Source organism: Daphnia carinata, chromosome 2, assembly GCF_022539665.2.
Source record: "Daphnia carinata strain CSIRO-1 chromosome 2, CSIRO_AGI_Dcar_HiC_V3, whole genome shotgun sequence".
NCBI classification, from domain to species: Eukaryota; Metazoa; Arthropoda; class Branchiopoda; order Diplostraca; family Daphniidae; genus Daphnia; species Daphnia carinata.
In genome coordinates, this window is record NC_081332.1 from 5,074,140 (window position 1) to 5,097,100 (window position 22,961).

The 22,961-nt window shown below is 40.7% G+C and overlaps 4 protein-coding genes and 1 long non-coding RNA gene across 13 annotated transcripts; 4 read left to right on the plus strand and 1 right to left on the minus strand.

The window, feature by feature from the left end:
• The first annotated feature begins 1,852 nt into the window (after window positions 1-1,852).
• Window positions 1,853-6,374, plus strand: LOC130686612 (phosphatidylcholine:ceramide cholinephosphotransferase 2-like). Of its 6 annotated transcripts, none has more exons than XM_057509734.2 (8): window positions 1,853-1,874; window positions 4,012-4,110; window positions 4,212-4,278; window positions 4,355-4,643; window positions 4,717-4,927; window positions 5,005-5,177; window positions 5,264-5,541; window positions 5,625-6,374. In XM_057509734.2, the coding sequence occupies exons 2-8, from the start codon at window positions 4,013-4,015 to the stop codon at window positions 5,778-5,780; spliced, it is 1,272 nt and encodes a 423-aa protein (XP_057365717.1). In that variant the 5' UTR covers window positions 1,853-1,874; window position 4,012; the 3' UTR covers window positions 5,781-6,374. The 6 variants fall into 6 exon arrangements, with proteins under 6 accessions (XP_057365717.1, XP_057365713.1, XP_057365715.1 ...); XM_057509730.2 differs by lacking the exon at window positions 1,853-1,874 and adding an exon at window positions 1,939-2,057; XM_057509732.2 differs by lacking the exon at window positions 1,853-1,874 and adding an exon at window positions 2,316-2,515.
• A 6,599-nt stretch (window positions 6,375-12,973) lies between these two features.
• On the plus strand, window positions 12,974-14,654 carry LOC130686623 (EARP-interacting protein homolog). Of its 3 annotated transcripts, none has more exons than XM_057509751.1 (6): window positions 12,974-13,083; window positions 13,146-13,356; window positions 13,440-13,687; window positions 13,745-14,055; window positions 14,140-14,285; window positions 14,371-14,654. In XM_057509751.1, the coding sequence occupies exons 1-6, from the start codon at window positions 13,042-13,044 to the stop codon at window positions 14,550-14,552; spliced, it is 1,140 nt and encodes a 379-aa protein (XP_057365734.1). In that variant the 5' UTR covers window positions 12,974-13,041; the 3' UTR covers window positions 14,553-14,654. The 3 variants fall into 3 exon arrangements, with proteins under 3 accessions (XP_057365734.1, XP_059353631.1, XP_059353632.1); XM_059497648.1 differs by having other exon boundaries at window positions 13,443-13,687; XM_059497649.1 differs by having other exon boundaries at window positions 13,017-13,083; window positions 13,151-13,356.
• A 148-nt stretch (window positions 14,655-14,802) lies between these two features.
• On the plus strand, window positions 14,803-20,429 carry LOC130686613 (uncharacterized). Its single transcript, XM_057509735.2, has 6 exons — window positions 14,803-16,737; window positions 18,133-18,639; window positions 18,787-19,212; window positions 19,374-19,459; window positions 19,542-19,666; window positions 19,744-20,429. Exons 1-6 carry the CDS (start codon window positions 16,727-16,729, stop codon window positions 19,921-19,923), a joined length of 1,335 nt encoding a protein of 444 aa, XP_057365718.1. The 5' UTR covers window positions 14,803-16,726; the 3' UTR covers window positions 19,924-20,429.
• On the minus strand, window positions 15,903-17,626 carry LOC130686684 (uncharacterized). The gene is made up of 3 exons (XR_009422079.1): window positions 17,484-17,626; window positions 17,296-17,409; window positions 15,903-17,169 (listed from the first exon to the last, which is right to left on the minus strand). It is a non-coding gene; the product is annotated as an uncharacterized LOC130686684 (long non-coding RNA).
• Window positions 20,430-20,638: 209 nt separating the features above from the next.
• LOC130686620 (collagen and calcium-binding EGF domain-containing protein 1-like) lies at window positions 20,639-22,608 on the plus strand. 2 transcript variants are annotated; one of them, XM_057509746.1, is made up of 10 exons: window positions 20,639-20,720; window positions 20,787-20,903; window positions 20,972-21,030; window positions 21,097-21,213; window positions 21,274-21,378; window positions 21,503-21,853; window positions 21,921-21,957; window positions 22,030-22,216; window positions 22,290-22,456; window positions 22,519-22,608. In XM_057509746.1, the coding sequence occupies exons 1-10, from the start codon at window positions 20,707-20,709 to the stop codon at window positions 22,577-22,579; spliced, it is 1,215 nt and encodes a 404-aa protein (XP_057365729.1). In that variant the 5' UTR covers window positions 20,639-20,706; the 3' UTR covers window positions 22,580-22,608. The 2 variants fall into 2 exon arrangements, with proteins under 2 accessions (XP_057365729.1, XP_057365728.1); XM_057509745.1 differs by lacking the exon at window positions 20,639-20,720 and having other exon boundaries at window positions 20,728-20,903.
• The last annotated feature ends 353 nt before the right edge of the window (window positions 22,609-22,961 follow it).

Sequence of the window (22,961 nt, forward strand, 5' to 3'; positions counted from 1 at the left end):
AGCTACAGGCTATTGCTTTGATCAACTTCCTACGTCTAGACATCATGGAGAGCATCAATTACAACCCCAAAAAAAAATTCCCAGCAGAAAGAAGTCTCCTCCAAGGAACAAGAGTCTCAACCGAAAATATACAAAGAGGAAGTAGGGTGTGATTTACACGTTAATGCACTAGCTGGCAGAGTTTTACATTTGTCAGAAAGAGAGGAAGCGTATTTCACCATTTCCCAGAAAAAAAGAAACTGAGTGAAACTATGATGAAATAACAAAGGACAACCTAACAACATTCAAGACAACTTTATGTGTTGATTTCTAAAGCTGCGTCATCTTTTGCATCGTAACATTGCGTAAGACTAAATAATTCCCCGTTGCAAGTGATGACGCATGAAGCAGTGACGAAGGCCAAATGGACACACCGGCATCCGTGGTATTAGTAGCTCCATACTAAAAAGAACCACGTGCTGCCACTTAAAAGAATATTGAGACCGTGCGTTAAACATGAGAATCAACTGGAATTGAAGAAATGTAATCGAAACGCGTTGAAACCTTCGACTAAATAAGATATTGGAGCTTTCAAGGGCGTCGGTGACTCTTGCTTGCTCCCCACTGCGTCTTCAATCGTCGGTGAACAGCACTATCAGTTTGGGTAATTGCCTTTGACACATTTGTGCCGCATACCGTGAATTTTCAATGATTATTACCAGTTTCCTTGGCCTTTTATTACGGTTCAGTACTGTGGTTGCATGACCCAGTTAAACACAGAGGTGTCAGTTGACATAATGAGTTGTGTAGCAGACGACTTCCGGAGTTTCTTTTCCAAGTGTCGGAGAGCTGTAGAACAGCGTATGAAGTTCACAAGCTATTCAACAATCTTAAATTCTACAACAACTATTCCCAAATGCAACAGTTAATTCCTATATAACGACGTTTTGGCAAGCCTGTATCTGCACATCATTCAACCAGCACAACATTGTTTTTCAAAACTAAAACACGCCTACGTCCACGGCTGAATACGGTGCTCATGTAACTAGACTGAAAACTGATCCACTTAGGGTACTTGAGGTAACCATGTAAATGAATAGGTTTTCGTCCACATTCTTAGGTGCAATTTATCGATTAGCGGATCAATTTGTTATTCGTCTGTGCATGTAATTTATTCTTTGGCCCTGTCTGGACGTCTGGTTTTTTAGCTACACATGACGAGCGAAGACAAAACGAAAAAGAAAAGTAGAACAACGATGACTCAAATATGGACGATGCAGACGTTCTTTGATGCGCCATCCAGGCGATCAATGGTACGTAAATCGATCTTAGGGATATCCGATATCGAGAGCTATTTCTGTTATTGCTACTAACAACCTTGATCCTACACATATAAACGCCCCTCACTAGTTTAAAAATGGAAAACATCCAATTAATCAATACACGAATTTTTTTGAATTTTAATAGCGTCAGCGGCATGTCAACTTCAGATGACCAACGAGTGATGGTGAGTCACGAGATGATGTCAAGAGGCACCGGATGTGCATGGATTTACTAACAGGCCATGGACCATTTTTGTATCTCCACTCACGCACACAGGCAAGGCACGCGGTTTCCTTTTTCCCCTTGTTTCCTCTGTTCGCGTGTATTGGATTAAACAAAAATCCGGTAGCGTCAGTGGCCATGAGCCCGCATCCAGCCACATCCGCATGTTTAACTTGCATTAGATATTGTTATCGATTTTTCAGTTCATTTTCCTCTGTTAGCTCCCTCCTTTTGCTTCCCTTTTTTGTTTTACTAACATGTAGCATAACATATCCCATCAGTATGAGATAATTGTTATTCAGTCCGTAGCGGTGAACAGGGCGTCTTCAACATTCCTAGTGGCACGTCTGGTGAGACTCATCTTTTCCTCGTTCCTTACTAGTATACACCGCCACGACACGGTGGTGCCCGTTTTTGCTTTTTTCAAACATGCAGCCAAGCGTTACTCTTCCTCGCATTTACACTCTCGCTGCGTGCTGGTTCCTAATCAAACTGAGAACAGTTAAGAACAACCTGTGGCGTCCTTCCAATGGGTCAGTTTTTCATCCTCACGCTCCTTGTTTAGCTCATTTGTTATGTTTCTCTTTCCGGTGAATGCCTGTTTTCTACGTGTTAGACTCAGTAGCTCGTTTCAAATGGTTCGTAATGCATGTCAGCGTGAGTGATTCCCATCTACAATGGGTTTTTTTGCCCACTTACTTACGTGAATAGATGGCGTTCTTTTTAGTATAAAAGTGGGCGTTAGATGTCGCTCGCGTCGCTGGTAAGAAAATGCTATTTGAGTGGGCGCCATAACTGTGATGCACGGCATTATTTGTCGTCTGTTTTCCATGGCTAGAAGCTAATGTGTACGTGAGCTGAGGGGGAATCTAATTATTTTCCGGACCGTGCTAGATTGACGTTTGATTTCTTGTTCTTAATTGTTTTCTCGGCAATCTTTTCCATTCGAAAATGGAATAGCTGAAAATCTGCCAACTCTTGGTGTTCTCAGGTGAGCCTTCGTATCTTCTTAACTGTGAGCAACCTGTCAAGAATGGAATTTCACTGGATTATCATTTCTGTGTGTGCTGTGTTGTGTTAGGATGTAAATGATGTCGACTGTTCTAGAGCAAGCAGAAAAAAGTGCCTGAAATCTGAACTTGTTGTATTCCACCTCCTCGTATTCTAAAACTAGCGGTGATTCAAAATAGTCTCCTGCGTCATAGCCTTTTCACGTAGTAGTAGTTGTAACACTAGTTTGGACTTCCCATGTAGCAACTCACCTGCTCGAGGGGATTGACGGTGAATCTTCTCTCCTCGTCCTTTAGTAGTAAAACCCTTTTTTCGAAACGTACGAACTATTGATTTATTGTCAAGACAAGGGCGTCAACTCAAACCCCATCCAGTGTCCACTTTATTGGCAGTAGCGGACAGCACTAATAGTAAAATTATCTTAAGAGATAGTTCAGCGATAAAATCCACTAACAGTTTGTGTTTTGTCTATCGTATTGAAGAAAGAAAAGCAAAATACCGCCCTCCAATAATCACTTGACGAAAACCCTCGACATCATAATAGGGTCCATCCGGTAGGCTTTCGGTAGATATTAAAGATTCAAAAAAAAAAAAGAATAATAACTGAATAGGTAAACAAACTACTTCGTAGTAAAAGCCGCCGTTCATTGGGTTTGTATGCATGTGAATGGGAAACCGGTTTTCTCTTTGGCATTTTCGGTTAAAGTATGTCGCAAATCGCCAGAGGATAGGACAAGTACTCCAAAAGTGTGTTGCAACAACTGGCCGTAGCCCTCCTCTTTTTCTTTTTAAGAATTTCCATAGTTTTGACGTTTCAGCATTTCTCAGTAGGCGATTCGACGTCGATGGGAACAGTCTGTTCGTCCTCCCAAATCTAGCGTAGTGCCGTTCCAGCACAGCTGTCAGTGGGCAACTGGTTGGAAGTCCTATCGATTTGTTGGTTGGCCGACTAGACGTAGTAAAAATATTAACACCACTGCCTTTCTCAGACCCATCCTACTACGAACGCGTGCCGTGGGGCAGTGATACGCAAGCGTCCTTGAGCCCGGTACACCTGTACTCACGAACGGTCAGCTAGTGTGCCGACGACTATGGCACATTACTGAGAAAAGAGAGTTTCTGACACAAATTCCTCCAGTTCGTGTTTGGTTGCAAAAGTCTCGCCACATGCCTCCAAACGAGAGAAACACGAATACTTTTGTTTGCTTTGCCTGACTTAAGACTATCTAGCGGGCATAGAGGATAGTCGCTTATCTGTTTCATGTCTCGTATTAAGTGATTGTGCTATCAAAAAATGGATTGTTCTCATCGACGTAGATCATCAAGCGCAGGCACTGTTGTTGATAACAATCGGTACAGTTGCGTCGTATTTGTGCGCCTCTTACCATTTTATTTCTTAGACGTGCATGTCGTAAAAGCGTATCAGTTTTCCTTGTCCGATTTTAACACGAATCTTGTTGTCGCTGTTTTGCGCAGGATGGTTTTGGAAGCCAAGAGCATTTCCTACGGTACTCTGGACGACATTGCGCAGAACCCACCTCCACCTACACATTCAGCATTTCTTCACGTGACTCAGTACGCATAATATCATTTTGAAGACCTCGTTTTGCTCAACAAGTTTGGTTTTCAAAAGCCGGTTTTCTTTTCTGTTCTTTCCCCATGACTTGTTTTTCCAGACTGATCAGCCAAGCGGCGGACACTAGCCTCAATCTAAGGAGGACCCCTTCGAGCGAAATGACCCAGGTAAAAACACGAATTCGGATTAACCATTTCATCAAACTGATCCATTTGTTTTTCACGTTTTGTTGCATCTACACAGGATTTGTATCAGAGACAGCCGCTTTTGTCGTCGTCTAAAGGCGAAGGCTGGGATGATTGTAGCTCTTCAGAACCATCAACATTCTACGATTCGAAAGGCTCGTCGAACGGCAGCCGAAGCAGTGGTTCGGTAGTAATCAACGGATTGAATAAAAGTATTACAAGCAATGGCAGCTGTAGCAGCAACGGCAACGGAATCAAACCCGAAAACGGCATCATCCGCATAGACGTGCCTGCACCGCACAGAGACGAACCAAAGTTCCCACGCGAATACTTCAAAACACTTATCGGTATTGCATAATGCTAACATTTGTTTATAGCATTTCAATTAAGTTGTTCGAATTTCTTTGCCCCAAATTTCAGCTTTCCTTTTTTGCCTTTTCAATTGGTTCTTGACAACCATTTCTCTGGCACTGGTTCATGAGCGAGTACCTGATAGGACACACTATGGCCCTCTCCCCGATGTCTTTCTAGACAACATACCCGCCGCCGATTGGGCTCTTGATGTATCCGAGATACTCATCATCATCTCCACTACATCGTGCATGCTTTTACTCTTTTTCCACAAATACAGGTATAGCCTCTGCAATAATTTTCACTTTCAATGGCTCAAAATTAAACATCAAATCTTTTCCCTTTTTTTAATCGCAGGTCGATCGTTATGCGGAGGGTATTTTTTCTTTTGGGCGTATTGTACATGATGCGTGCACTTACCATGTACGCTACCGTTATGCCTGTTGCCTCCAGGACATACTATTGCTCTCCGAAATCCAATCACACGGGGGTTGCTGTTATAACACTGCGGGCGATCCGGATTCTTGTTGGTACACGAAAGATGTTAAATTTTAATGAAAAACTGTATCTATAACTGATTTCTATTGTTTTTTTATAACGTGCGTGTCTGAAAAAGGAATGGGCTTATCGATTAATGGCCAACATGTTTACTGTGGCGATTACATCTACAGTGGACATACCGTGATTCTGACAGTGTCGTCGCTGCTCATCCAAGAATATACCCCGAGGAAATGGCGGCCGTTACATTGGATCTCGTGGCTAGTCACCTGTTTGGGCGTGGTCTTTGTTATGGTCGCTCACGGACATTACACCGTGGATGTCCTTATTGCATACTATGTCACCACTCGGGTTTTTTGGATGTATCACACAATGGCCAGCAATACCATCCTAAAGGTTGGTGAAAATTCCAGAAAAGAGATACCCGTAATCCAAACTGTGATGAACTTTGTTTATTTATTCTTTTTTTTTTGTCACAGCAAAACGGCCCGTCCAACTACTTTTCGAGGTTATGGTGGTATCACATCTTTACCTATTTTGAGCGTAACGTTGGCGGTGTCGTTCCGAGACGTTACGAGTGGCCGCTACCCTGGCCGCGCCATTTTCTCTCCAAATATCCGGATCGTGATAGCTAGTGTCATGTGCGCCAAAGGAACGAACGGCGTTAGAGCCATACGAAACTCCTCCTGTTCAGTTGCCTTGCTTTGTGCATTGGCCTAGTCGGGGAAAAAAAAGTGTTGACTTGGACGCTGGAGAAGACAGTGGAGTGGAGTCACGGCCAGGAATAGAACACGGACATGTGGGTTCCCAAACAGTCATTTGCCTACATGTTCAAATGGAATCAGTGGCAAGGATTCGCATTTCGTTTACGTTGGAAATGAAGTGCTTCGCATATAAAAATTGGTCTGAAAGCAAATGAGCGAGAAAAAAGGAAATGAAAAAAACAAAACAACATTGCTGTGTAAAATTTCGTGCGCTTGAATTATTATTATTTTTTTTTTTATTCGGTTGTTTTCTTAGCTCTCGCATTTGAGAAACATGCGCTATGTGCCTCATGCTTTCATTATGTCCATATTAAAACAGTCCAAGTTTTTCACCATCATTATTCTACGAAGATTCATATACTTTGAAAATTCTGTCGTGTTCGCTCGATTGTTAAGTATAGTGTGTTTTGTTTATACAAATTATCAATATATCGTTCAACCGTGCTGTAAAAAAAATAATAATAATGACAAGCAAGGAATTTGTGTTCCCTTGAATGTCATTGTTTGGAATAGGTAATTATTTAAGTAGAAAAATGGGTTAATTTGTGCATTGATCGATTTGGAAATGGTGAAAGCATCTGAAAACTTCTGAAAGTAACAAGCATTCTGATTGTACATAAGACCCTGATTGGCGTGACAAAACGAAATGACGTAAATGGGTGTTCGTTATCTATAGGTTTAACCTAATCAAATCATTTGATCGCCAAGGAAATAAACTGCCAGTGTGAACTGGGGTTTTAGGGGGACATTATTCAACTTCAACTGAATCATGCTTGCGTTCAGTTTAACTATATCTGCTAGATGCCAGTTTTACAAGTAGATCAAGATTACTTCCTTTTTATGTTTCAATCTCACTACCATCGACTGCCACGGATCTTAAACAATGAGGAAAGGTGGGATTAAATGGTTAATAAACAAGCTTGATATTATGCATCAGAATAATGCAAATAGAACAACGCAAAGAAACACGAAAATGGAATTTGTTTTTAGGTAGAGTTTATAGTTTTTGAGCAATCTAAAATAAAATTAGGGTGGAATCGAAACCATTACTAGCGCGCCAGTACGCTACAGCGCTAGCGTGACACATCAAACTTCTTTGATTATTTAAAAACCATAAAGCCCACGTAAAAACTTATCTCATTTTCGTGTTCCTTCTTATATTTTGAACAAGAATCAATTATAGTTACGTAGATCTAATGGTACTATTTTTTAATAGGCAAAAAATTTAAGCCCGACAAAATAAGCCCGACTATCTGTTTTTTACGGTTTATTCAAAAAGTATAAGCCTATGGCAATATGGCAATCCGTTTTACATAAAAAAAAAAAAAAAAATGGCGGAAAAAAAAATCGCACTTTTTTCTTTTTTTCCGACACGTAGCCATCTACCGCTCAGACTCATTATTACTGGCGTAGGCAATTTCAGTCCATTGGATGCCATTCGCAGTTAGTTCATTAGCGTGGATGGAGAATAACGCGTGGATGGAGGAACAATTGAAAAATGGATAAGGTAATACAACAAAAGGATGGTATGTATAAACATTATTATATTTGTTTTGAATTATTAATTATTGTTTATTAGGTCAAATTATGGACCTGCAGGCTCAATTATTGCAACAGCACAAAATATTAGATAACAGCAAAGCTAAGGATGGTAAGGCCTAATACATAATGATTCTATTTATTTGCTTTTATTCATTTGTGTTTTGTAGCTCAAAGTTTGAGTCTACAAGCTCAGCTAGGGGAAAAGAACAAATTGGAACGGAACAGTTTCCAAACAGTGAAGGAGGTTTTTCCAAACTAAAACCTAACTGAACATGAGGATGAATTAGCATTAGGTGAACACAGTCAGGTACCTAAACTTTTCAAATAAGAATTCAAAATAAGTATAGAATTTTAACAAACAATTATTTATTGTTTAGTTATTCAGTCTACCACCTGACAGTGTGTTAAATTTAAATTCTGTTAGTGCTGCACAAAAAGAATCGTTAGTAATAAGCCCATGCAGTGAAGGAAGTGAACAATTGTGGGACAGTATTTGGGCTGAAAATGGGTGTGGTACGGAAACCAAGATATGGCACAAGTTCAACATGAAACATGGATTAGGTACTTTTCGGTTTTATGTCTATTGAAAAAGTATTTTTAATGCTATTATTTTGCATTCACAGAATTTAATGGGGGATCAAATCAAGTCTGTAAGTGTTACAGGATGGAAGAGTCAGCCTACAGATGAAAAAACACTGAGAGTGCATTACCATTAAGGTATGAGGTAAAGTAATAGAGTATGCACATTGTCTAATGTGTTTATTTTATTAACAATTCAAAAGATTAATCCTAGTTTCAGCCAAACATGAAATAATCCAGAGAAGTACCATCTTGTGTTAATAAATCCAGTACAACAGCAATCCTTTATAATTCTGTCACAGCTAGAAACCTCAAATAATTCTGCTTCTCTGTCTAAAGAACAACTTGTCCTTTACGTTCAGAGTGTTGGGGAAACTGGGTACTTAAATGGCCCTAAAGATGTTTTAATTTTGCTGCCATTGCAGAGATGAACATCATACATGGACTCTTTAGGTATGAAAGGATTTTTCTTCAAATAATTTTGAATTTATGATGAAGAATTTCTCCTCCTTTTTGCCAACCAGGTCTAATCTACCAAAAAAAATTTTATCCAATAGGAAATGATTTTCATGTACTGGGAACACAACTATCAACTATGCAACATTGTACAGGTGCTAGTTTATCATTCAAGAGCCTTATACAATGATGTTAATCTGCAATTTGTATGTCCTGTCCCAAGCTTCTGCCAGAAGTTGAATCTATGAGTCATGTAAGTTACATGATCAACAGTTGATATGTTTAACGGTGTTGTTTTTCTTTTCTCAATATAGGTTAATAGTAACATTGGATCTGAAAAAATTCTTGGTTGGGGCAAGACACTGAATAAATTGTATTGATTGGATGGATGACATGACATTTCTATACTTAATTCGGATTCCCCAGACGGTATTTGATATTTAAAAAATTGAAGTGCATATCTGGGCTCCCTTCTTTTCTGAAGCCCCGTTTCCCCTTGACTCGTAATAAGCCCGTAGGGGGTCATGCCCCTACTGTACGGTATATATAAAAACAACATATACCGAGGTTTGGAGGGCTCTGGCCGGAAAGGGGACGTGGGGTGCCGCTTAGTCCGATGATGTGTTCACGGAGGGCTCTGTGGCTACCCACAAATCCGAACTAAAGGTTAATCGCTCCTGTAAAAATGTTCCAAATCTTCAGCTCTTCTTCCGGCTTCTCTTAGCCAATCACCGGGTAATCTCCCCGGTGGGTCAACAAGGCAGTGTCTCCCCCTGCCTGGGTTGACGGCAACTTTTGAAAGGGCTATTGTGCCTTTTTAAAGTTGCAAAAATAATTGTAATGTGCAGAGAAGTGTCAATAAATTTTTTTTTATAAAATATTTTTTGCAAAATTTGTTCCTTTCATTGTCTGTGTTAGCCGTGTTCACACATTACATTTATCAACTTTTTTTTTTATTGCTTTGCTTTATTAGTTTTTGTCACCTTTGATGGTAAGCATTGTTTCCATCGTTTATCTGTTAGTATTCAATTATTATTTGTTGGACTCATCGAACTCTTCAACTTAGACTCAAGGAACAACGTGTAATATCTGGATATTTTTTGAAGTAATTTTGTATTTTGTTTTACTCGCATGGGAACCGATCCCCAGACATTCAGCGTGCAACGCCGATGCTCTAACATTGAGCCACGAGACATATCTAAATGTTTTATTATCGCATATCATATGTTATCGTCTAGATGTTTATGCAGTCTTTCACAACTATATGTTTATCTTTCTATTTGTTCCATAAGGTTCATAGCTCTGTGGTAGAGCCTTTAGCTGCGATACCTGATACCCTGGGTTCAAACCCTAGTAGATGTGTAAAAATGAAGTAGAGTAAATGTAGAAGAATATGTTGCAGAATTGCATTTCAGTTTTATTATAAGTGTAAATGCAAGTCCACAAGTGACCAGAAAAAAACCAACTTGTCATCATATGATTCATGGCTCATTGGTAGAGCATAGGCGCGGTATGCCGAACATCCAGGGTTCGATCCCTGGATAATAATAGACTGCTTACAGATAAAAGATAATCCAATGGAAACAATGCTTACCATCAAAGGTGACAAAAACTAATAAAGCAAAGCAATAAAAAAAAAAGTTGATAAATGTAATGTGTGAACACGGCTAACACAGACAATGAAAGAAACAAATTTTGCAAAAAATATTTTATAAAAAAAAATTTATTGACAATTCTCTGCACATTACAATTATTTTTGCAACTTTAAAAAGGCACAATAGCCCTTTCAAAAGTTGCCGTCAACCCAGGCAGGGGGAGACACTGCCTTGTTGACCCACCGGGGAGATTACCCGGTGATTGGCTAAGAGAAGCCGGAAGAAGAGCTGAAGATTTGGAACATTTTTACAGGAGCGATTAACCTTTAGTTCGGATTTGTGGGTAGCCACATCGCCCTCCGTGAACACATCATCGGACTAAGCGGCACCCCACGTCCCCTTTCCGGCCAGAGCCCTCCAAACCTCGGTATATGTTGTTTTATATATACCGTACAGTAGGGGCATGACCCCCTACGGGCTTATTACGAGTCAAGGGGAAACGGGGCTTCAGAAAAGAAGGGAGCCCAGATATGCACTTCAATTTTTTAAATATCAAATACCGTCTGGGGAATCCGAATTAAGTATAGAAATGTCATGTCATCCATCCAATCAATACAATTTATTCAGTGTCTTGCCCCAACCAAGAATTTTTTCAGATCCAATGTTACTATTAACCTATATTGAGAAAAGAAAAACAACACCGTTAAACATATCAACTGTTGATCATGTAACTTACATGACTCATAGATTCAACTTCTGGCAGAAGCTTGGGACAGGACATACAAATTGCAGATTAACATCATTGTATAAGGCTCTTGAATGATAAACTAGCACCTGTACAATGTTGCATTGTTGATAGTTGTGTTCCCAGTACATGAAAATCCTTTCCTATTGGATAAAATTTTTTTTGGTAGATTAGACATGGTTGGCAAAAAGCAGGAGAAAATGCTTTGTCATAAATTCAAAAAATTTTCAAGAAAATTCCTTTCATACCTAAAAAGTCCATGTATGATGTTCATCGCTGCAATGCCAACAAAATGAAACATCTTTAGGGCCATTTAAGTACCCAGTTTCCCCAACACTCTGAACGTAACAGGACAAGTTGTTCTTTAGCAAGAGAAGCAGAATTATTTGAGGTTTCTAGCTGTGACAGAACTATAAAGGATTGCTGTTACACAGGATTCATTCACACAAGATGGAACTTCTCATTAGACAATTTGCATACTCTATTACTTTACCTCATACCTTAATGGTAATGCACTTTCAGTGTTTTTCAACTGTAGGCTCACTCTCCCATCCTGTAACACTTCCAGACTTGACTTGACCCCCCACTAAAATTCTGTGAATGCAAAATAATAGCATTAAAAATACTTTTTCGATAGACAAAAAACTGAAAAGTACCTAATTCATGTTTTATGTTGAACTCATGCTATTTCTGGGTTTCCGTACCACACCCATTTTCAACCCAAATACAGTCCCACAATTGTTCAATTGCTTCGCTGCATGGACTTATTACTAACAATTCTTTTAGTGCAGAACTAACAGAATTTAACTTTAACACACTGTCAGGTGGAAGACTGAATAACTAAACAATAAATAATTGTTTGTTAAAATTCTATACTTATTTTGAATTCTTATTTGAAAAGTTTAGGTACCTGACTGTGTTCGCCTAATGCCAATTCATCCTCATGTTCAGTTAGGGATGAGTTTTGAAAAACCTCCTTCACTGTTTGGAAACTGTTCCGTTCCAATTTGTTCTTTTCCCCTAGCTGAGCTTGTAGACTCAAAATTTGAGCTACAAAACACAAATGAATAAAAGCAAATAAATAGAATCATTATGTATTAGGCCTTACCATCCTTAGCTTTGCTGTTAGCTAATATTTTGTGTTGTTCCAATAATTGGGCCTGCAGCTTCATAATTTGATCTAATAAACAATAATTAATAATTGAAAACCAATATAATAATGTTTATACTTACCATCCTTTTGTTGTATTACCTTATCCATTTTTCAATTGTTCCTCCATCCACGCGTTATTCTCCATCCACGCTACTGAACTAACTGCGAATGGCATCCAATGGACTGAAATTGCCTACGCTAGTAATAACGAGTCTGAGCGGTAGATGGCTACGTGTCGGAAAAAAAGAAAAAAGTGCGATTTTTTTTTTTTTCCGAAATTTTTTTTTTTAATGTAAAACGGATTGCCGTAGACATCTCTCAAAATTCCATTAAAAAAAAACACGTGTTACGCTCAAAATCGAACGTTGATTCCAGCTGGCATATTAGTTTTCCAGTAACATATGAAGTTTTTGAATTATGCGTATTCAAAGTACTTATAGCGCAACGATTTTTACGTTTTAAATTACTCAAAAACCATAAATTCCACGCCAAAACGAAGTTTAAAATACACTACGGCTAGCGCGACAGTAGGCATTATTACCGTTTATTACAACATCAGCATTACATCGAAATCAGCGTATTCTGAGTATAACTTTTTAATTCATCTAATTCCAAATGATGCTTTCTCCGTTCAAATTTTGAGCTAAGCAATTTTTGCCACGACAAAATAAGTCCAACTTATTTATGAAGTATTTTTCTAAACCCGCAATAGCTAAAAAAAAACATCATTTGGCCTCGCCATTAAAGATAGTAGGAAACCGTAATAATCGGCATATTATACCAATGGCCAACCATTGAGCCATGACGTAATACCATTTCACATTCCATTTTTTTCTCTTTTCTTCTGCTTTAATAAAAAAGCTACATAATTGACGGTAAAATGTATATGTTATTCGATACCCGCCTTCAAATTGTTATTCTGTCACTTTGGGGTCCTTCGAATAGGCTAAATACAAAATTATTTAGTTCAACTACAGATGGCGTTCAGCATCGTGTTTACATCTCATAGTGGTAATCATTTCAGAAGTGTCATAACTTAAGCCTTAAACACGAATACATCGGATGGAAGAGGAAGCACCAATAATTTATGGCCTTGATTTTCAGGTCTTTTTGGCTAATGGAAGTTCCACAAACAACCATTAAACTAAGTTTTTGTTTTCTTTTAGGCTAGGTCGTTATGCGCCCAATACGGAGAGACCGAAATGGTTCGTTTTCTGATTGGCACACAATCTCTCAAGTCGGAAAACTCCATCCACTGTGTTGAATATGACGAAGAATCTGTTTTAGTGAGCAAATTTGTTTATCCTCATCCTCTTGGAGAGATATGGCAGACAAATGCCCATCCCAACCAAGCAGATATAATCAGCACAGTTCACAGTACATATAGCTAAATTACAATGGTTTTCCACTTAACTGGATAGCCACAAAACTTGCCATTATTTAATGTTACTTATATAAAGAAGGTCAAAATCAAAAAATGTCAGCTACCATTTACAAGATGAGTCCTGTGCCCACAAATGGACAGTCTATCGATACTCTGGACTCAACATCCCATGGCCAGCTCGAAGCCATAGCAAGTTTGGAAAGCAGAGATGAAAAAGAGGTAGCCAAAGTTCTGTGGCAACCAAACGATGGTAATAAAGTAATAACAGTCAGTACAGATAGTCAAATAACTTTGTGGGATTTCAGCAATGAAGGCAAACTGCAGGTGAGACGGTTTTAAATCACAAAAAAATTGAGATGTAAACACCATTTCAACATTCAGAATGCAATATGTTCAGAGCCACTGTGCAAGACCCATAACCAAGTAACAGCTGCCAATTGGTCTCCACATCATGGTACCAATCAAGTAGCTGTAGCCATGGAAACAAATCTTCAAGTGGTTGACCTTCGTTCAGTCAACAGAGGATCTATTTACAACATAGAAAATGCTCACATTGAGCCTATTAGAGATTTAGATTTCAATCCTAATCGCCAATATTACATGACCACATGTGGTGATGATGGATGTGTTAAGTTCTGGGATGTACGCAACCTTAGCCGTCCCGTTCTCAACAGGCACGATCACTATCACTGGTAGGTTCACGGAGATAGCACACTCTGTGAGGACAAATGCTAAAGAAGTTAAAAAAATACGTGATGTTTTCTCTTTTACGACAGGGTATGGCAAGTACGGTATAACGTATTCCACGATCAATTGGTGTTAACAGCAGGAAGCGACGCCCGAGTGGTTTTATCATCGGCCGCGTCCTTGTCATCCGAGCCCTTTGGCAAACTCATGTCTGACGAAAAGGACAACGATGAAGGTGATTCATTTTACATACAATATGCTAATTTCAGTAAAAACAAACCTTTAAAAAAAAGTAACCAATAAACAACACGACTTTTCAGATGATGACGTACGGAGTCCTCTGGCGGACGGAGTAATCACCGCGTACGAGGAGCACGAAGATTCCGTTTATTCGGTAGCCTGGTCCAGCGCCGATTCGTGGACCTTTGCCTCTCTCTCGTACGGTGGCCGGCTACTGATTCATCGCGTTCCACGCTCTTTAAAACACAGCATCTTATTCTAAATGCTACTCCCAACTCCTGGTTTCTCCTCCAGCATTAATTTATGATTGGTGTCGAATGGCAGAGATCGAGGCGAAACATACATTACACGTGTAAAAATGGCATCTAGAATATGTTAATGCAGCATTGTAGCACCATCGGCGGCTCAAGCGCATTGAATTTTAGATTACAGCCACGATAAAGCGATTCGTTATTTGTCTACTCAGACAACGAAGCAAAATAAGCAGCGGTAAACATTTATGGAGAAAAAGCAGTTGGAACATTGCGGAAGGCACGCAGACGAGCCACATACACATGCGTTTGACTCTTTCTTTTTTCTTATGAATTTGTTAACGATTTTTACCTTTTTTTTTTTTTCTGTTTGGTTGAATATTTCTTCTGATTTGGAGTTGCCAAGTCGCAGTCGCCCTTGCCGCAGGGCCAGTGCGTAACCAAACTCTTCAGGAGGATGAGATTTCTTATTTTCATTTTTCCCATTTTTCTTCCTATTTTTCATCGGTTCAAAGAGACCTGCCATAATAAGAGATGGGAATTAAGGTGCAGTGGGACCCGACTTCCTTTCCGTTGCTTTATTCCACATCTCTACATGTTCCCCCTAGTGCGTCTCCCATATTTTTTGTTACAGGTAAATTAAAATGTCACCATACAAATATAAGGCTAAGAAGAATTCATCTCTCTTTGCGATGAGGCGGAGGGGGGTTGGAGATGGAAGCAAACAAAACGCCGGACACACACAGGAGAGAGAGACAGTGTGTTGGTGCCGAACACATCAAATACAAAATATTTTAGGAAGCGGAAAAAAAGGGAATATAAGAAAGGCCCTCGTTTTGTGTGTGTTTGAAGACCTGAAGAGAGAGGGACAATAAAAAGAGCCCTGTATTTTTGTTCCTTTTTTTTCCTTTGGAAAAGAAGCGGAGAATAAGGGAATGAAAGAGAGAAAAAGAGAGAAAGAGAGAGAGAGAGAGGGGGACCGTTGAGAGAGGGGAGGTACGTACATACGTAGTAGACTTAGTTTGAAAGTTCCAGCCGGACGAGACGGTTGCAACATCTCTCTCACGTGAGCTGCAATCGGCAACCACGATTACTATACACACGCATCAGTTTCAGCAACAAAAAAGAAGTTTCGTAACCCCCAAGCTTGCGTCAGGTAATTTACAAGCGCACCTAAAACAACAAACAAGAGATTCGTGATTGCCCCGTGCTCTGTTGTGTGTGTTGAGGAACAGACCCCCTTTAGTGTTTTCAAGTACCGTGTCGGCCCATTGCGTGTTGCGAACCGTTGGAAAGTGCCCAAGACAGCAGCAAACAACAAGAAAAAAAAAAAAAAGGAAGGAACGTGGAGCGGTGTCGTGTTTTTGGAGATTCAGCGACACACTTTCACTTGAAGGACACGAAGGCGGCAACGGCTGCTGGCCAGCTAAAGTTCAACCAGATAAAAAAGAAAAGAAGAAGTTTGCAGTGGCTGAACATCGGGAGAATTGTTTTTGCCGTAAAAAACCGCGGATTATTCTACCCAGTGTGTGTGTGTGTGTGTGTGTGTTAAGGCCAAAGTTATCAAACGAATAGCCCTGTGTGTGTGTGCGTCCGTTTTTTCCCGCCATTCCAGCCGATCGACAACAAAAACAACGGCCAGAGAGGGGGGAATAATAAAAAAGAAGGAAACACGGGAGATCGGGGGTGGAAAGAAAGGAAGGTAAAAGGAGAAGAGGTAGGGTCTTACCTCTCCCTAACTGGGCGGTCATTTGAAACTGCTGCGAATCACCTTTCATTTAAGCGAAGCAAAAGCCGAGGGTCCTACTGGCGCCCGGGCAATCGGTTAGTGTAGAATAACAATCCGATCCGGGAGCGGTTGGCGGACTGTGATCCGCTCGCAACATAACTTCATGGCTTCGTCGTCTTGTTATATTACTGGTACTCCCGCTGCCAGATCGTCCCAAGATCGTTCATAGAGATTAACCGCCCTGACTGTTCGGCCCTTGGCATTGAAAACGAAAATAAAGAACGAAAGAAAAAAAAAAGGAGTTGAAAGGAGAAGAGCTTGGCCCATCACCTTTTCGTTTCCCTTTTTTTTTTCTTCTCTTAACAAATAAAAAGAAGAGAAAAAAAAAGGGAAAATAAATACCATTCGCCACCAGCATTACCAGCAGCGGGCGGCAGCAGCCACCATCGTAGCCGGATGATAAAAAGGTCAGTGGCCAAAACAAAATGGCGCTCAGCTCTCTATGTTGATTCGGACACCCCGGCTGCGCTCCGGGCAACGTGTCACAGGGCATTGTCTCCAGTCCATCGGTCAACTAATTCTTCTCGCCAACACCACCTCCTTCTTTTACTTCTTTTTATGCGCTTTTTTTCTTTCCTCTCCTTCATCCAATTTTGTTCATCTACCTGTTTGTGGTCTACTTTTCACTCCACGCGGGCCCACTTGTCTTCCGGCAGGTCTCTGGTTTACGGTAAAAATAACAAAAAAAAAAAAATAAATCTACAAGGCGTTAAGAGATGATGGAAGCCAAAACCTGTTTTTTTTTTCTTCATTCGCCGAAAATCCATCAACAATTATTCCGATAGATCAGGGACATCGAGAGGGGCAAAAACCCAGGTAGAAAACAGCCCGTGGGGGAACTGCAAAGAAGAAAAAAAAAACAATCAGCAGACTTCATTTAGTGAAAAAGAAAACCACTAAAAATAGAAATTGAGACGAAAGTGCATTTTGGAAAAAAGGATGGTTGTAGTAGTAGTCATTTATACCTCTAGGGCTTTCAAAGGGGGGTTCCTCCGATACCATCCCACGGGGCGGAATTTATTGCCTTTCATTCGAGTGTCTAAGCCCATCACCTGAGCATTCGACCACTTACAGCCAGCCTATAATCACCCAAGACACGAGAGAATAGAGAGCTTTAAAGGAGGAGGATAGAATAGAAAAAAAAGGTCCATACGTTTAACGAGCACTTTCACGCCATCATCATCATCATCTTCTTCTTTTTTCTTCTCCCCTACCAAAAGAGTCAATATGTGTTTTTTTCTGGGGAAAAAAACATGCCGACCATGGAGTTCATTACGTTAGCCAGGTGGAGCTGAAACAAGAAGAACAAGCGGAGCAGAAAAGGGAAAATTAAACAATAAACAGAAATAATCATATTTTCTTGTTTAAAATTATAAAAAAGGAAGCAAGGGATGAAGAATCAAGACGAACATTCCGATTAGTAATCAATGGCTGCACGATTTTTTATTCTTTTTACCTTAAGGCAAGAAAGGAAAGACAGGTTTTCTCGTTTTTATTGTTCCAGCTATATATGCTTGCGTATATACCCTTCCAATCTTTAATGTTTGATTGATTTGGTAGCTGCGTCCTTTAGAAATTACACGAAAAAGCATTAAAGAACAATGTGATTAGTAATGAGTCCTGCACGATTTTTTTCTTAAATTTTATTTGGCTTTTAAAGTAGACAGGTTTCCCTATTTTTTTTTTCTCTCTGCATCAGTCGAACTTATCTTCTATCCTTATTGTTTTTCAAAGTAAAAAAATATTTTTGTTTACCTTTCCATCGTCTTTTGTTTTTGTATTTTCTTGATCGATGAAAGCAGTAGCTCGTCCGGTAGTTGTAATAGTAGTAGGAGCGAATCATCCGGCATGTTGAAACACCTAAGTACACGTCAGCCAACCGATCATTTGCGTACTCCATCCAACGGACTTTCAGAATCGGGCCAGTCGGATCGACTCGAACCGCCTCCTCGCCGCCTCCTTACAAACAACAACGTCATGGCTCCTCATCCATCGCATCAGCATCATTTGGCTAACGGCTACACTTCGCCAGGACGTTACTCCACGGCCGGATCGGGCAGCACCAAACAACAGCCGCAATTGCACAACATCTCCATGCACAACACGTCCAAGCATTCGCTGAGTCCGACGGCGAGCAACATCAGTCCTGGAACGGGCGCTAATCATACAAAGACAACGTTAACCAGCAATCTGGATCATTCGAGGGACGAGTCTTTACCTTTCAATTTCAGCAACGGCCCGCTGTCCTCTTCCATTTTCATCACGGATCGCTCGCTCCCGATTGGAGACCACACTTTCCTGTCCAATGGGTGAGAATTTACAGCATTTTTCTTTTCCACCCTCTGCAAGCGCAGGAAAACGAGGGGTTGTCACATCAATTCTAACTGAATTTCTATACGCTTATTTTTTTCTTTTTCATTTTTTGTTAACTGTATGGTGTGTGGTACTATTCTTAGTGGAGGAGGGTTAAATAAAGGCGTTACGGCCAACGGTGGAATGCACATCCGGCGCGGAAGTCCTCTGCCGACGTCCGTTACGAAGCTGGCAGCTGCAACGCGTCAGGTTTCCGCCAGCGTCATCGGAGTGCGCGAGATGTTGACTTCGCTCGGCCTTTTGTGTCTCCTGTCCCTGATGATGGCTCTTTTGGGCCTCATCTTCTTGCTCAAAATGAGTCCGCCGCCAGACGCCATCCATTTCGTCGACCAGGTGCGCATCGTTTCGCCAGACGAGGCCGCCTCCGTCTACGAAGTCAGCCTAGCACTTTGCTCCCTGGCAATGACGTTGGACGTGTGCTGCTGCCTCGTCTGCGCCACCCAGCTCCTCTTCGCCGCCCGCCTGATAACAGCCTCGACCTGCTCATCATCAAATTCAAGTCGAGATCGGTTAGTAGCGATAAAGAAATCTTATTTTTTTTTTAAAACTAACAAACATCTGTTTACCCTCACGCACGCACACACGCATATAGAGTGTTTTCGTGTTTTCAAAATTACGTTATCTAAACGGTGTGTTTATATTTATACAACGTTCCATGTGTTTGTTTTAGGATCAAAAAGTTCTTGAGGGACTCGGCCGTCACTCGCATTTGCGCCGTGGCTGGATTTTTCGTCTCGATCCCCGTCTTTCTCACAGGTTCGTTTTCAAAGATTTTCACTTCCGCTCTCGTTCTTTTCACTGACTAATAAGCCGTTTCTTTTTTTGCTCTCGCCAACAGACATCGTCCTCTACACCATCCTTCAGTTCCCTTCGACTCCCGCCATCACTACAAGTATAGTGATCAGCGTGGGAATCGTACTTTGCGGCTGTGCCATGCTTCACAACATCGTAGTCTGGCAGAGGGTAAGTGTCAAATCATTTTGTATTTTGACTCACAGCGTGTGGTGATTGTTAACGATGATTTCCATCCCCGAATGTAGTACAAGGGCTCGTCTACGATGTTGCCCGATCTGTCGGGAATTGAAAAGCATCCAGATGCGCCCAACGGAAGGATCATGTCACCTGCTCAAATGCCAACAGCCACTTTAGATTTAAGTGCAGCACTGAATGGCAATGCCAATTTGAGCAGTCACATGCTCGAGCTTTCAACTCTTGTCTGAAAAAGAAACAAAACAGAGTTGTTAAGATATTATACTGTACCATTAAAACTATTGAATCAGCCCAAAAAAAAATTCGATTGGCTGTCATCAATTAAAAACCTTTTTTTTCGACTTGAAAAATCAATGACATTAAAAGCCTAGTCACAAAATGATTTAAAAAAAAAACAATAATTAAAAAGTTTAAACGATTTCCAGAAGGAAATTGTTTCAACACCAGGCCAATGTCATTGGACGAAAGAGGTGAAACAGAATTTTTTATCTCCTATCGTCCCAAAATGTTATTATTATTTTTTTACGATTTCAACTCGCATCAGCCACTAAAAGGGCGTCAACAGCCCTGATCCTCTCTCCTCCATATGCCACACAATATAGCCCTATACTTAATAAGTGAGTAAGAAGTGACACACCCACCCTTTTAATTATGATTCAAGTGCCTACATATGAAACTGTATAATTATTGATTGCCAGTGCCAATCGTGTTGTAAATAGTAACGAGTTTCTACGTATTGCCATGTCTACTTCTTTTTCGTGTTGTAAAAAAAAATAATTAAATAAAGACATGCCCACAAAAACTCGAAATCACGAGAGTTAATGCTAATGCAGAATACGAAGAAAGAAAAAAAAACGAAAAGAAATGGGAACAGGAAATAGGAAATTGAAAATTTCAAGCGACACTAACCACATGGCCAGCGCGTGTAAACATAAACATTTTGATCGGAGAAAACGGGTGCATTTTTATAATTCCTTCAAAGCCAGTTGAGCACGAATTCACCATCAGTCAGCATGTCTAGCCAAGAGTAACCTCGATTTACTCGACGACAAAAAACAATGTGTTTGTTGCAAACTAATTTGATTCTCTACAGGTTTCTCTTGACAATCCTCTTCCTAACATCGAACTGGGCTAACGGTGAATTCGTTAACGATGATGGATTCTACTTAGCAGACGATTTGTCCGATTTAGATGCCCTGCAGGCTGTTAGGTGCACTAGAATTCTAAAGTTTGAGTGTCCCTCAAAACGTACTTTAACCATTTTGAATGAACCTGCAGACCGAGCCCCATTCAATGTCCGTCTGAGGATGTCATCGTGCAACGTTATCGCTGTCACGGTATTTTTCTTTTCGTTACCAATTTTAAATATTAGACGCATAACAATGTTAATGTGATATTTCTAGACAAGGAAACGGACGGTTGGAAAGATTGTTTTCAACGCAGTTGTTGCCAAAATTACACGTTTATAGCCGGCCGTTGTGTAGCGGCCGATAAGGACCCCTGCACGCTGGACTTGTGCGGTAAGATCATCATCAATTTCAATGCGATTCAGCCATCATTCTTCTAACTAAACCACGCAGAACAAAAATGTTCCGTTTTCTTCGGTCGGGTCATCTGCACCTGTTTCGCTGGTTACAAGTTCAACGCCGAGAATCAAAAGAACGGAATACGACCCTACTGCATCGGTACGTTAAAAAAAAAAAACCAACACGCAGTTAATTGTTGTAAACATTCGTAAAATACTTTCACGACAAATTCTTATCTCCCCCCACCTCACTAACAACAACAAACAAAAAAAAACACGGGCAGACATTGACGAATGCGACGAGGATAACGGCAGTTGTGAACAAGAATGTTTCAACACTCCCGGCTCATTCCAGTGCCGGTGTGCGAGCGGGTTCTCATTACGCGACGACGGCCGTACTTGCCAACCGGAAAGTGATACGTCTGCCGCCGCCTCTGTCGTAGATGGCAATTCGACCGTGACGCAGGCGACAGTGATTAGCGAGTCCGTGAACGAAACAATGCTCCGCTGTCAAGCGTCTTGTGACCACGTCACTAAAATGGAACAGAAAATGAAACGACTGGAAGAGAAAATCACAGCCATGAGCACGGCTATCAAATTATACAGCTTTGCTTCCGGACCTCCAGGCCCAGAAGGTAATCACCGTTAAAATGTGAAATTATTAGAATATTTTGCGCCAAAACATGAGAGACGTTATTATAGGACCACCGGGACCTGAGGGGCCACCAGGACCAAGAGGGTACAATTTAGAATTGCATTGACAGGCTAAAAAGAAATCAACATAGAATCAAAAATGAAATCATTTCGATAGGTTCCCTGGACCTAATGGAGCACCTGGAAGTCCTGGACCGATAGGACGACCGGGTAAAAATGGGATAGCCCAATCGCAGGCTTTGGAACCGGACGACCTACCTTTAGATTCGTATACACTAATCACCAGCGGACCCAAAGATCAAGGACCACCCAGTAAATTCTGTCGTTGCAAACGAGGACCCATCGTAAAAAAATTTAATTTGATACATTTTTTTTTTCTAACCGAACCCACGATGATTAATTTGAGTGAAATTGAAGGGACCTGCTGGGCCAGTTGGGCAGACTGGAGAGCGCGGTCTTCGTGGCGAGCCGGGAATACGAGGTGAAAAGGGCGAACCCGGCAATTTTGAACATCTTCTCATACTGCTAGCGGACATTAGATTCGATATTAAAGCACTCCAAGAAAAAGTGTTTGTCGACGAAGCGTAAGTCTCGATTACGGTTGAATTTTAACAATCTATCAAGTGCCTATTTCACTACCATTTAGACCACCTCTGATGGATCTACACGAGGCTATTCGATTGGAACTATCAGCCATACGCCCATAACTTTGAAATGAACTCAGTAACCCATTGCATTTTGACTCATATTTTAGCCCTATAAACATCAATTGATTTTAGTTTAAAATCGTGTTAAATACATTAACCACAAAAAAAAAAATCGAAGGAATTCCGAACGATTAAAAAAAGAGAATGCTGGCTTACATTGTCTGTTTTGCAAAGCACCTCTAAATGTCCGCATGAGTTCCAAAACGACTCATAACGGATACTCGGCTTTAAATGGATATCATGACACATTTTCGAATGCCTGTTTTCTGTAAACGGTGCAATGTATTGCAATCTTGATCTGGGGATTCCAGTTCTAAAAACCAGCTGCTTTCGCCTACGACCACTGAATATTAATTAGATAACCGGCCAGCACCGGGAGAGC